This window comes from Canis lupus, chromosome 21 (assembly GCF_048164855.1).
Source record: "Canis lupus baileyi chromosome 21, mCanLup2.hap1, whole genome shotgun sequence".
Taxonomy (NCBI): domain Eukaryota; kingdom Metazoa; phylum Chordata; class Mammalia; order Carnivora; family Canidae; genus Canis; species Canis lupus.
In genome coordinates, this window is record NC_132858.1 from 24,713,466 (window position 1) to 24,727,756 (window position 14,291).

The 14,291-nt window shown below is 45.5% G+C and overlaps 1 protein-coding gene across 1 annotated transcript; it reads left to right on the forward strand.

The window, feature by feature from the left end:
• The first annotated feature begins 793 nt into the window (after positions 1-793).
• RAG1 (recombination activating 1) lies at positions 794-3,926 on the forward strand. Its single transcript, XM_072791989.1, has one exon. The coding sequence runs from the start codon at positions 794-796 to the stop codon at positions 3,923-3,925; it is 3,132 nt and encodes a 1,043-aa protein (XP_072648090.1). The 3' UTR covers position 3,926.
• The last annotated feature ends 10,365 nt before the right edge of the window (positions 3,927-14,291 follow it).

Genomic DNA, 14,291 nt, shown 5'->3' on the forward strand with positions numbered 1-14,291 from the left:
ATAAAGCCTCAAAATTCACTTCATCCTTTCAAGTAGTGAGTAATTAGTTTCTTTGAGTTTGTAGCTCTAGCATCCCTTTATGACCCGTTTGGAAGACATAAACAACCAATCTCCCAGGAGACTGCTTTAAAAAGCTGGAAATATATTGTCCAGCTAGTACAATGAGGCTAATACAATGCAGAAAATATGACTTTTCCTTTTACTAGCCAGTTTTTCCTTGTATTTATTCAACAAAAGACTGTTCAGCCTTAATGCGTACAAGGAATGTTGGAGAGATAGAGATGAATCACTCGAAGATTCTGTCCTCAAAGACCTTCAGGTTTTGGTGGAAAGAAAATAAGATGGTACATATATACGTAAATCGAAGCGTAGTGGTGCATTTGGTATAGATGACCTCGTGCACTGGCAAAGCAAGGAATGACTGTTCTCTGCTGTATGCTCTGCACCTAACATAGTCTATTAAAATAGGAGGTTTAGGGACACCTGGGGGCCTCAGCGGTTGAGCGTCTGCCTTCGGCTCAGGACGTGATCCCAGGGTCCCAGGATCGAGTCCCACACCGGGCTCTTTGCATGGAGTCTGCTTCTCCCTCTGCCTGTGTCTCTCATGAATAAATAAAATCTTAAAAAAAAATAGGAGGTTTCGTAAGTAACTTTTTGGAGGATCAACAAATGAATGAATAATTGAATGTTTTAATTTGTATTCCTCCCGAGATGCATCAGTGGGATATTGATTTTTTTTTTTTTTTTGTCTTAATCTGACTTGTTTTCATTGTTCTCAGGTATCTCAGGCAGCATGGCTGTCTCTTTGCCACCCACCCTGGGACTCACTTCTGCCCCAGATGAGATCCAGCACCCACATATTAAATTTTCAGAATGGAAATTTAAACTGTTCAGGGTGCGGTCTCTTGAAAAGGCACCTGAAGAAGCTCAAATAGAAAAGAAAGTTTCCTCCGAGGGGAAACCCTCTCTGGAGCAATCTCCAGCAGTCCCGGACAAGGCTGATGGTCAGGAGGCAGCCCTGAGTCCACCAGCATTGAAAGCTCACCCTAAGTTTCTGAAGGAACCCCACGATGATGGGAAAACAAGAGACAAAGCGATCCACCAAGCCAACCTTCGACACCTTTGCCGTATCTGTGGGAATTCTTTGAAAAACGACAGGCGTAATAGGAGGTATCCGGTCCACGGGCCCGTGGATGGCAAAACCCAAGTCCTTCTACGGAAGAAGGAAAGGAGGGCCACATCCTGGCCAGACCTCATTGCCAAGGTTTTCCGGATCGATGTGAAAGCAGACGTTGACTCCGTCCACCCCACCAACTTCTGCCACAAGTGCTGGAAGGTCATGTACAGGAGGTTTAGCAGCGCCCCACGCGGGGTTTGCTTCCCGAGGAAGGCAGCCCCGGAGTGGCTCCCCCACGCGCCCTCCTGTGACCTCTGCCGTGCTGCCCGCCAGGGACTCAAGAGGAAGAGTCCTCAGCCAAGTGCACAGCTCAGCAAAAGGCTCAGAACCGTGCTTGAGCGGGCGGGCAGGGCCCGTGGGCACCGGAGAAGAGCCCGGGCCGGGCTCCGCGATAGCGGGGCGACCGGGAAGGCCTCCGACTGCGGGAACGTGCACCTTGGTACCGAGCTCCTGGCGGTGGACTTCCCGGCCCACTTCGTGAAGTCCATCTCCTGCCGGATCTGTGAGCACATCCTGGCGGACCCCGTGGAGACCACGTGCAAGCACGTGTTTTGCAGGGTCTGCATTCTCCGCCGCCTCAAAGCCACGGGCAGCTACTGTCCCTGCTGCCGGTATCCCTGCTTCCCTACTGACCTGGAGAGCCCGGGGAGGTCCTTTCTGAGCATCCTGAACTCCCTGATGGTGAGATGTCCGGCCAAAGGGTGCGACGAGGAGGTCAGCTTGGAGAGGTACAACCAGCACGTGGCGGGCCACAAGGACTCGGACCAGACTTTTGTGCACATCAACAAGGGGGGGCGGCCGCGCCAGCCCCTGCTGTCGCTGACCCGGAGGGCTCAGAAGCACCGCCTGCGGGAGCTCAAGCTGCAGGTCAAGGCCTTCGCCGACCGGGAGGAGGGGGGCGACGTGAAGTCCGTGTGCCTGGCCCTGTTCCTGCTGGTGCTGCGGGCCAGGAACGAGCACCGGCAGGCCGACGAGCTGGAGGCCGTCCTGCAGGGCCGCGGCCCCGGCCTGCAGCCGGCCGTCTGCCTGGCCATCCGGGTCAACACCTTCCTCAGCTGCAGCCAGTACCACAAGATGTACCGGACCGTGAAGGCCATCACCGGGAGGCAGATCTTTCAGCCGCTGCACGCCCTGCGGGCCGCCGAGAAGGCCCTCCTGCCCGGCCACCACGCCTTCGAGTGGCAGCCGCCTCTGCAGAACGTGTCCTCCAGCGCCCACGTTGGCATCATCGACGGCCTGTCGGGCCTGTCCTCCTGCGTGGACGACTACCCCGTGGGCACCATCGCCAAGCGGTTCCGCTACGATGCGGCCCTGGTGTCCGCTCTGATGGACATGCAGGAGGACCTCCTGGAAGGCGTGAGGGCCCGGGGCCTGGACGACCACCTCGGGGGCCCGTTCACCGTGGTGGTCAAGGAGTCCTGCGACGGCATGGGGGACGTGAGCGAGAAGCACGGCGGCGGCCCGGCCGTCCCCGAGAAGGCCGTGCGGTTCTCGTTCACGGTCATGAGGATCACCGTGGCCCAGGGCTCGGAAAGCGTGCAGGTGTTCGAGGAGGGCAAACCGAACTCGGAGCTGTGCTGCAAGCCGCTGTGTCTCATGCTGGCGGACGAGGCCGACCACGAGACCCTGACGGCCATCCTGAGCCCGCTGGTCGCCGAGAGGGAGGCCATGAAGAGCAGCTGCCTCCTGCTGGAGATGGGGGGCGCGCTGCGGACCTTCAGGTTCATCTTCAGGGGCACCGGATACGACGAGAAGCTGGTCCGGGAGGTCGAAGGCCTCGAGGCCTCGGGCTCGGTCTACATCTGCACCCTCTGCGACGCCACCCGCCTGGAAGCCTCTCAGAACCTCGTCCTGCACTCCATCACCAGGAGCCACTCGGAGAACCTGGAGCGCTATGAGGTCTGGCGCTCCAACCCCTACCACGAGTCCGTGGACGAGCTGAGGGACCGGGTCAAGGGCGTCTCCTCCAAGCCCTTCATTGAGACGGTGCCTTCCATCGATGCGCTCCACTGCGACATCGGCAACGCGGCCGAGTTCTACAAGATCTTCCAGCTCGAGATAGGCCAGGCCTACAGCAAGGCCGGTGCCTCCAAGGAGGAGCGGAGAAGGTGGCAGGCCACGCTGGACAAGCATCTCCGCAAGAAGATGAACCTGAAGCCCATCATGAGGATGAACGGCAACTTCGCCAGGAAGCTCATGACCAAAGAGACGGTTGAAGCAGTCTGTGAACTGATCCCCTCTGAGGAGAGGCACGAAGCCCTGAGGGAGCTCATGGACCTTTACCTGAAGATGAAGCCCGTATGGCGATCTTCGTGTCCCGCGAAAGAGTGCCCAGAATCCCTGTGCCAGTACAGCTTCAACTCCCAGCGTTTCGCCGAGCTCCTGTCTACCAAGTTCAAGTATAGATATGAGGGCAAAATCACCAACTACTTCCACAAAACCCTGGCCCACGTCCCCGAAATTATCGAGAGAGATGGTTCCATCGGGGCCTGGGCGAGCGAGGGCAACGAGTCTGGCAACAAACTGTTCAGGCGCTTCCGGAAAATGAACGCCAGGCAGTCCAAGTGCTACGAGATGGAAGACGTCCTGAAACACCACTGGCTGTACACCTCCAAATACCTGCAGAGGTTTATGAATGCTCACAATGGGTATAAAAAGTCCGGCCCTCCCTTCAACTCACAGGCAGGCTTAGGCGATCCATTAGGCCTAGAGGACTCTCTGGAAACTCAAGATTCGATGGAATTTTAAGGAAGGCAGATGCTTTTGAGTTGGTTTTTTGCAAACCAGTTTTCCCCTGGGTTGCACTGGGGCCTTCTCACACCCTTCACTCCTGTGGGCGGGGGGGCTTTGCCACCCAAGCAGTGGTCCATAGGAGAGGCCAGCCGTGCTGAATCCATGTCAGGAATGGATAACTGATGAACTGATTGCCCGAACCGTGTAGGGAGTTCAGAAGAGCAACAGGAGAAATCAGTTATTTGAAAGCTCAATAACTCAGAAGAGGAGTAACTGCAGGGGACCAGACACGAACAAGGAAGAGCGTGCGTGTGACTGAGTGACACAGAAAATCAAAGTCAGGGTTATCAAAGAACAGCCAGGGAAGCCGGGAAAGGAATTTGTCTTGTGGGATCCGTTCCCCACCCCTTCGATTTAGCATAACTTTGTATTGAGATATGCGTGTTTTTTTTTTTTTTTTTAATGCCATTTCTGTAGAATTCCTTATTTTACAAATTTCACAGATCTGGGCTTATTCTGCAAGATCCAGAAATCTTTAAAAACTTCTATTGGATTTCTCTACCAATAACATCTTACACACTTGGATGGCATGATGACCTTCACAGAGTGCTCTCAATGCGTTTTCTCACTTGGGACATTTATGCAGAAATACCTTACATCCAGGAAAATTTTGGAAAATCTGCCCCCTTCTGGGTTTCAGTGATGTCAGCATTGAGTGACTGTAAGAGTTTAGGAAGTCACCTGCTACCATGAAGTTTTCAATAATGAAGTTGGAAGAATAAAAAACTGTTTTCTACAGTTATTTGTTGAATCTTCTGGTAATACATTTTTACTTAGCTGTCGGTAGCCAAGTATGCTTCTTATTTTTACTTTTTTAATTTCAATTAATTTAGCATCTCCAGCGCTTTTCTATAGGATCTCGAAGCCACAGTGGCTTTTAAGATTTTTACTCACTGTGTAAAAACAGGTTTAATGTCTTACTGAAAATTTCTGCCCGATTTTCTCCAGATGAAACCTGGGTCAATTTTGCTAAATCCAGATTTCTTGGAGTCTTTTCCTCTGCAATGTGTTACTCTTTCTATTAAGATCAGTCTAATTTCAGTGTGTTCGGATTTTTGTAGCTGGATACTTTTGTACTCTTCTTACTTGCTAAGTTTAGATGAAGCCTGTTCATAGCGCAGGGGAAGGGTTAACATTTGTAGAGTGGGTTTCCCCCCACTTTTGAATATTTTCACATTCATTTTGCCTCATTTCTCCTCACAACAACTCTGTGAGGGTAGACGTTGTTACTATTCCTGCTTGATGGAGGGTTAAATCATCAGCCCAAAGTTACAGTGATGATAAATGCCTAATCTGGATGCAAACCAGGCCTTTTGTCTCCAAATTCCATGTTCTTTCTACCAAAATAATTAACCACCATCCTTTTTTTTTTTTTTCTTCAATAAGGCAGTGTCATAATTTGCTTAGGATCCCAAACTAATCACTGCAGTTTATAATTCTTGGGAGCAGGGATGGCTGGGTTTTATAAGTCATTATTGTGCTTTGATAGAAGAAAGTTATGGTAAAGCTCCCAGGAGCCCCCTATAATCTCTGGTGGCTCCAGTTATTTGGAGACTATTGTCTTCATCCTTAGGAATTTGGGAATTGCCAATTGCTGGCAATTTAGAGCAGGCATGGGATTTTATATGCTAGTGAGTCATAATGATATGTTAGTGTTAATTAGTTTTTTTTTCTTTCTTTGATTTTATTGGCCATAATTGCCACTGTTCATACACAGTATATCAAAGAGCTGTGTAATTTAGTTGTCAAACGTGTGTCAGTGACATTATCCTAAATGATATGCATTTGGTGCTTATACAGGGATTGAGCCCCACAATTTCCATTAAAAAATACAGCAGTGTTCCTTGCTTTTCATATACAGCATATATATAAATTACAAAGACATTTGTAATTTAGTTGTCAAAAATATATACACATTTTAATTGTATTTTTTTCTTGAAAATGTCGAGTTTTGTATTTTGCAAATTAACGGCCTTCTGAGCCACCCCTTCTCTTCCTCTCATTTAATTCTTACAGCATGCCTCTGCACTAATAAACAGCTAAATTCATGTAATCATTCATTTCCTGAAGCATGCTGGTGCTGGTTATTTGTAGATTTTTTCCCCTCATTTCCACCCTGTTCCTTGATTGGTGGCACTGTAAATGCATTCCAATATTAAATTCTCCTTTTCTAGCATTGTAGGAATGCATGTGACTAACAGCATGATTTATAGCACAACCTTCCCAATAATCTCTTAATCAGATCACATTTTGATGAACCCCAGGAACATCTGGCTGCAGGAATTTCAATATATAGAAATGCTGCCTATTGTGGATTTAGCCCTCATGGTTGAGATTGCAATACCCAAGACCTGGTTTTATTATTGCATTTTAGTTTTGACAATGCCCATTGTAAGTCACTTACTCAAGAAAAATTCACCACACTGAATGGAGCATTTTTGAGGGGGGGTATAGACTGGGGCTTCAGAAGGGCAATGCATTTTCCTCCCATGAAACCAGATTCTACAAGTTTTCCTGTCAACCCATGGGGGCGGAGGTGGGGGATAGTACCGGGACCAGAGATAACAACTGATGAATACTTGTTGAATGGTCGGGGTGAGGTCAAGAAAGTGCTTTGGGATTAATAAACATGCCCTGTGAAGCAAGAGCAGGAGAAAAGATGTCTTTTCTTTCCAGGTGAGCTGGAATTGAGGTTTGCCTCAATGTGTTTTCACGAAATATAAATGAAGATAAAGATTTTGTGGGTTGAGTATGTAGGTCTCGCATTACATCAAACAGAATTCAAATTCCGCACAGCCAGGAGGCAGGATTTGTCAGCACCAGCGGTGTTTGGGAGGGACAAAGCAACATGTGGATGCAAGTGATTTTTGATTGCAGCTGTGTATATGTCTCCGGTTTTTGTATGAGAGACAGGCCATTCTTTTAATGTAAGGAGGTTTTAAGTAAGAGTGGATATTTTGTTTGATTTTTTTTCCTCTTTAACTATAGTAATCTACATAAATATACCTCAGCCATCATTTTTGGTAAGATTTTTGTGCAGAACTGCACTTTGCTTTATTTTCTTAACAAATAATCATAAAGTTTGTTTAGCGGCTCCCAAGAGCCTTCTTTTTTGTGTGTTAGGGAAAGTTCAGGCGCCAGAAAGCAGTGGAAGTTATTTGATGCAGGTCGCCTGTGTTTCCGTGGCAAATGTCTTCAAATTAGACAAAGTATGTGTTTCAATACTTACTTTTATATTTTAATGTTTTTACTCCTTATAAGTATTGTGATTATTGTTAACTTTGTTTTAAGCATTTGAAATAAACGTTTAAAATTTGGAAAGAGCGTGTATTGTGGTTTATAGTCAAGACTACTGAGTGCAACATTTGAAAGAATGAGGTAACGCATATTTTTTAGAGGAAATACAAAATAAATTTGGTGGCCTTTAGAATAAAGGGCAACAGGATAGTGATTAATAGGTATAATTTACCCTAATCTCGGCCGAGACCGTTCATTTCTGGATATTTGAAGTGAAGAGTAAGCCTTTCGAAGATGTAGAATTGGAAAAATCGATGGTTTTGGACTCTTTGAGAACCTGTTAAGAATGTGGGCTTGTTCCCCAGAAAATTCATGTTTTCATATACTCAAAAGTTTGGTCAGAGTGGTTGACTTGTCCACGATCACATGGACTGTGGCAGCACTGGCCAGTGCACTCCTGATGGCGATGATGATGGTGATGATACTATTACTACTACTAAAACAACATCTGCCTCTTAGCAAACAGGGTGGAAGGAAGGACACGTGGTTTTCTCACTGGATCCTTTCTGGGGGGTACTGCGATTACCTCCGCGTTGTGCACGTGGTCGCTGAAGCTTAGCTCAGCCTGTAAAGGGCAGAGCTCTGCCCATCCTACCCTCACATGACTGGGTGGTCTCCTTGTAGCCATGAAGTGTGAAGCAGCTCAGCACCCCCTTCGCTGGAGACCTCCCAGCTCTCTTCTGCTCAGGACGGAGATTCAGTCTGGCACTTCTGTGCAACCGTACCAGTTTGTAAAATACTAAAATATGTCTGTACTTGTAGGCAAACAGCCTGTGTCCCGAAGGCCCCAGTACCCTTTCTCCTCTGGCAGCCAGCTCCATCCTCCAGGAACTCACCGTCCAGCAAGTCACAGGTTCATACCAGCACCTCGGGGAGCCTTCAGGGACTGCTCCCGCCCCATTTTCTTGGATTGCTTGCTTTTTTAAACCCTGCTATCCTTGCCTTGTTTTGTCTTTTTCCAGCTTCATTGAGCCATAATTGACAAACAGAATTGTGTATCACGTGCATGACATGCTGATTCGATATATATTGTAGGGTATTTGCCATAATCTCATGAACATATCCATCATCTCCCATCATGACCTTTTATTTTGATGGGGTGAGGGTGTTTAAGATCTACTCTCAATTTTAAGTGTACAAAGACAGTATTATTAACGGTAGTCACTGTGCTGTTCTTTAGATCCTCAGAACTTACTCATCACTGAAAGTTTCCACCCTTTGACCACGTATTTGAATATTACCCCTGCATTTGAGAAGGAAGCATCTCTTCACCCTTGAAAGCCTGGCTAAATTCTATGTCACTCCTGATACTCTTTCTAACTATTTCAGCCTTTATTTTATTTTTATTTTTTGAGAGGGTAAGAGCAATAGAGAGTATGTGAGTGGAGGGGGAGGGGGTAGGGGAAAAGGGGCAGAGAGAGGGAGAGAGAGAATCTCAAGCAGGCTCCATGCCCAGTGTGTGGAGCTGGATTCGGGGCTCAATCTCAGCCTAAATCAAGAGTCGGATGCTTAACTCACTGAGCCACCTGGGTGCCGCTTCACTCATATTTTAAGTACATATGTACAAGATGCCTTCTACATGTGTGCTTGGCACTAGACATACAGTGGTGAACAACACAGTCTCTGCTCACCGAAGAGCTGGGTGGAAGCGAACATTAAAACCAAGGTAAGCCTGATAGATGCATCATGACGCACCCTAGTCGGTGTTATGAAGAAGTACTGAGTACAATCTGAGGACAGTAGGATAATGGAATTTAAGCTGGGAGATCGGAGAAAGCATCTAGGAAGAAGTAACCCTTGAGGAGAGATGGGTAGAAGGAGTGAGGGGTATAGACCTGGAGCATACTTAGCCGGTGGGAAGACCCTGAGGTGGAGAGCAGTTGGTAGAGTCTAGGAACAGAAAGAAGGTCCCTCTGGCAGGATCAGACTGAGCGAAGGCGGGGAAGGGGTCGTGTGTGTCTGGAAAATCAAGCAGAGGCCTCATTTTGCAGGGCACGGTGGGCTGGGTAAAGACTTTGAGCCCTACCACAGTGCAAATGGAGATCTTCGAAGAGTTTTAAGCAGGCGATGGATGTCATCCATGCCAAGCCAGGGGTGGGACACGAGTGAAATGCTTTCAGAAGGTACAAATGTGAGGGGATTTGTTCAAGACTGAGAAGGGTCACTCATATATATTTAAATGACAGAGTAGCAATTTCAAACCTTTTTGATGTCCAGTATACATGCCTGCTAATGCACACGTCTCACTCCCTCAGACAACTGTGGCCAACCCTAGGCAGGAGGACACCAAGGGAGGTTTGGCCGTAGCATCGTCTTCTCATGGATTTAGCATTTCTTCCTATGACAGTTTTCCTCTTTCTCTTGGGAAGTTCCTTTGCTCCTTAGCTACTATATAATCTCCACCCCCCCCCCCCCAATAGTGACAATGTATCTCTGCCTTTACAAAATCCATACTGAGCTCCTTGCAGGCCAAGAGGTTGAGCTTGAGCTCCTGAGGTCTGATCAAAGTTGAAATAAATACATAGCATTCAATTAGGCATCTTTCCATTTTTGTCTTTAAGAAGTTCCTTGGTAAGTTTTCCCCCACGGAGATCAATTCTCCAATCCTCTAATACCCTCTGGATGTCCTAAAAGTCAATTCAATTCTGACATTAACTATCAAGTTAATGAACAGCTAAGTCCCCTAAGACTGCTCCCCACCCTAACACGAGACACAAATGAGAAGGTGCTTGGGCTGCCCACACGTCTGCCTAGTCAGCTACAAATCTGAAGGTCCCCCCCAACCCTCTTTCCCAGGTTTGGTAGTTCATAGGAATGGCTCGCAGAAATTAGGAAGCCACTTTCCTTACCTTTTACTGGTTTGTTATAGGGGATGCAAATGAACAACTAAGTGAAAAGGTCTGGAGATGCCTTGAGTCCTGAGCTGCTGTCCCCATGGAACTGGGGCGTTCTATCTTCCCACTCCAGAAGCTCTCCAAACCATGTTGTTTAGGGGCTTTCGTGGAGGTTTCATCATGTAGGCACGATTTATTGAATCAATGGCAGAAGTTGGGGAGTGTGGTTGGGGGTGAGGCTGAAACTTTGAAGCTTCTCATAAAGGCTTGGTGTCTGCGGTGAACAGCCCCCTTCCTGAAGCCATCTAGGGCTGTCAAGGGTGGCCTCATCAGCACAAAAGACTCTCAGGGCATCTGGGTGGCTCAGCTGTGATCTCAGGGTCATGGGATGGAGCCTGGAGGTGGGCTCCCAGCTCAGCAGGGAGTCTCCTTCCCCCTGTCCCTCTGCTCCTCCCCTCGTTCCACGCTCTCTCTCTCAAATAAACTCTTAAAAAAACAAAAACAAAAAACAAAAGACTCTCCTATCACCCTTATCACTCAAGAAATTCCAAGAGTTTTAGGAGCTCTATGCCAGAACAAGGGACAAAGACCAAATATCTTTCTATGACGCCACGTTCATATTTTTTAATGGTACAAGACTGGTGGTTTGGTCATCTTTTACATACACATCCAAACCCTTCCTCTTTTGAGTTATCACTATACATTTTGCTCAGCACTTCAAGCTATCTTTTCTACATTTTATGGTTGTCTTAGACACATCTTTTAAGCAAATGTCAGTATAATGAAGGAGACCTGGGCTGTTACAGGATATTTTAGTTCAATTTCTTAATTTATCCAATTTATTCCAGGTTAAAATAAGAAAAGTAAACTGTTATTGCAGGGATAGTTTGCACTACACAATTTAAAATTTATCACGCACTACTTCAAGTGTATTATTTCACTTTCTGTAACTCTCCTGTCCTGACCCTTACCCCATTCTACAGCAGGGCAGTAAGTTCCTTAAAGATGGGGCAATTCTTTAGTTCTTTTTCAGATCATATAATTTTTATTGTGGATCTTGGATTTTCTTTTCTTTTTTTTATTTAAGATTTTACTTATTTATTCATGGGAGACACAGAGAGGCAGAGACATAGGTGGAGGGAGAAGCAGGCTCCATGTGGGAGCCTGATGCAGGACTCGATCCCAGGACCCTGGGATCACAACCTGAGCCAAAGGCAGACAGATGCTCAACCACTGAGCCACCCAGGTGCCCCAGATCTTGGATTTTCAATAAATATTTACTGATGGGTACCTTGAAGAGGCCCACTAATAGAGGAAGTAAGCCAAGGGATCTTTATCCTTAACCTATACATACTCATCAGCCTTTTAAAAAGAATGTTATTGACTACTTTTCCTTCTTTTTTTTTTTTAATTTATTTTTTATTGGTGTTCAATTTACTAACATACAGAATAACACCCAGTGCCCGTCACCCATTCACTCCCACCCCCCGCCCTCCTCCCCTTCTACCACCCCTAGTTCATTTCCCAGAGTTAGCAGTCTTTACGTTCTGTCTCCCTTTCTGATATTTCCCACACATTTCTTCTCCCTTCCCTTATATTCCCTTTCACTATTATTTATATTCCCCAAATGAATGAGAACATATAATGTTTGTCCTTCTCCGACTGACTTACTTCACTCAGCATAATACCCTCCAGTTCCTTGGGGATTTACCCCAAAGATACAAATTTTCCTTCTTATTCTAAAAATTATAATTTAAATGAATGTACATTTACTGGATTGATATCTAGAGATGGAATAATGTATTAGTTCTGTTAGAAATAAATGTGATTTGTTAGATGTTTTCTGACAGAACTAGGTTTGGGAAAATGTGATATCATTTATGGTAACTTCCAAATCAAAAAACAATATTCTATGCTAGCATGAAATTTCGTGGCGTATACATAATTTGGAATTCTTGTCACTGTGGATTAGAATGGCTGCCTATTCGATCTAAATTTACTATGAAATGCCCCAGAGTGATACAGAAACAGACTAAGTCCCAGGTGGTCTTACAGAGGGAACTGTGGCCATGCTGGGAGAGGAAGGGACAGAATGACCTCCTCCTCATCATGTGATCCCACTAGGGACCCAAAAGCATCTGAGAGAGAGCTAGATCTAATGATAACTTGTGTTTAAGGCTGAGATACAACTCAGAGGTTATCATTAAGCTGATAACCTCAGGCCCCTTGGGAGTGTGGGTGTTGTAGCAGGAGCTAGTGAGAAGGGATGATGACCTTAAGAACCAGATGCTTCACCCCCACTCACTCCTACTTCTGGCAATTCAGCATTATGTTTCCCCCTGGAACTTGGATAAAAAGTTGGGTGAGAAGAGGGAGGACCCTAAATTTATTGAAATTAAATTTCCAACACACAGTAAAAGAGGATGCATGATACAATGTGAGTTATACAAACATACAGATAGTTTCATTTCTTGTACTTGTGAGTGTGTAAGTGAAGATTTGTAAGTGCTATAGCCATTGAGGAGGTGATGGGGTTCAGAGCAGTCTTCCTGGGGGATCAGGTATCTGAGCTGAGATTTAGAGTGGATAGGAATGGGCCAGATGGACTAGGATATTAGCAGGAGTTAGGAAGCACAGAGGAAAAGTATGCCCAGCAGAAGGGGTGGGTTTGCTCAAAAGCCCTGAGTACTGAGAATGTTATCAGTTTAGCATTTCTGGAGATTGAGCACAAAGTGTGAAAGGAGTGATGTAACAGGAGGTGGAGGGGAATGGTATGAATGAAGTTGTATGTGACTTTGTTTTACAGGTGAAAATCTCAGGGTGCCAGCTCCTGCTTACCTTTTCAGGCTCATGCCACTCCCCATTCCTCTTGTTTGCTCTGTTTTACCCAGATTGACCTTTCAGTTTTCCAGAAGTGATAAACTTCATCTCACCCCAGGATCTTTAGACTATTCCTTTTCTTTACACTTCCCTTCCTCCTGACACATTAAGTTTACTTGTACTTGGAAATGGGTGCAGTCCTTTAAATGATCACTTAGGAAAGCCATATACTTATTTATTGATATTATTCTGATAAACAGTTTCCAGACTTCTCTTTAGAACCCATTTATGAACCATCTTAGAAGGTCCATATTGTAGCTTGTACTCAGACTTCCTTTTTTTTTTAACCTGAAGTGGTAATGTAACACTGAGAATCATATCGTACTAAGCTTTGGATGATGTTTGTCTGTTTCCAGAAACCAACCCCATCTCTAATGGTGGGAGAGGGGGAGTTGTTAAGTTTTGCCAAAGGACTGAACCATAGGCCTTGAAGGTGACTGAAATGTGAGTCCTAGAAATGCTTTAAGCATGGGGCGCCTGGGCAGCTCAGTTGGTTAAGTTCAAATTGGCTGAACTCTTGGTTTTGGCTCTGGTTATGATCTCATGGAGGTCCTGGGATCAAGCCCTGCACTGGGCTCCGAACTCAGTGTGGAATCTGCTCCAGATTCTTTCTCCCTCCTCCTCAGCCCCTTCTGCTCACCCTTGCTCTCTCTATCTCTCAAAGAAATAAATAAAATCTTAGAAAAAAAAAGGAAATGTTTTAAGCAGAAGCGGTATATCATTGGAGTGAGTACTCTCCTAATGTGGTTCATTTGAACATTTGCATATGCTTATTAGAACACAAGTCTCATTATCTTTAATCTCACATCCGATGGACTCCCTGGTGAGGTGACTTCAAAAGACCTATTTTTACTCAAATATATGGTAAGCAAAACCAAAGTACTTGCTTTTGTAACACACACTCATATAACACACATATATACCCCCCAAAGTAGCTATGCTGGTGGGATCTGAGTTTAACTATAGAACCCAGTGAGTTCAGAATTAAATCATTTAGATTATCATATCTGAACCTATTGACTACAAAATAAATACAGTAATAATTCTTTAGCCACTCAGTCACTATAGGCCAGTCAAGATAAGGAAATGTAGCTACTTCTTGAAGAAATAACCCTTTTGAATTCTATGAAGGATATTTCAGTTTTAACTTATGTCACTTCCTATTAACAGGAAAAAAAGAGAAAGAAATCAAAGTAGAGGGATCCTGAGAAAATTAAATAATAAAATTTTGTCCCTAATTGGGACAATAATTGGAAGAAATCACTATCAACGGAAAACATTTTAATGTTTTATTAATTTTACATCGGTGA

What these genes read in the sequence shown, in the direction of transcription:
- RAG1 (XM_072791989.1), top strand. Translation starts at nt 794, where the DNA reads ATGGCTGTCTCTTTGCCACCCACCCTGGGACTCACTTCTGCCCCAGAT.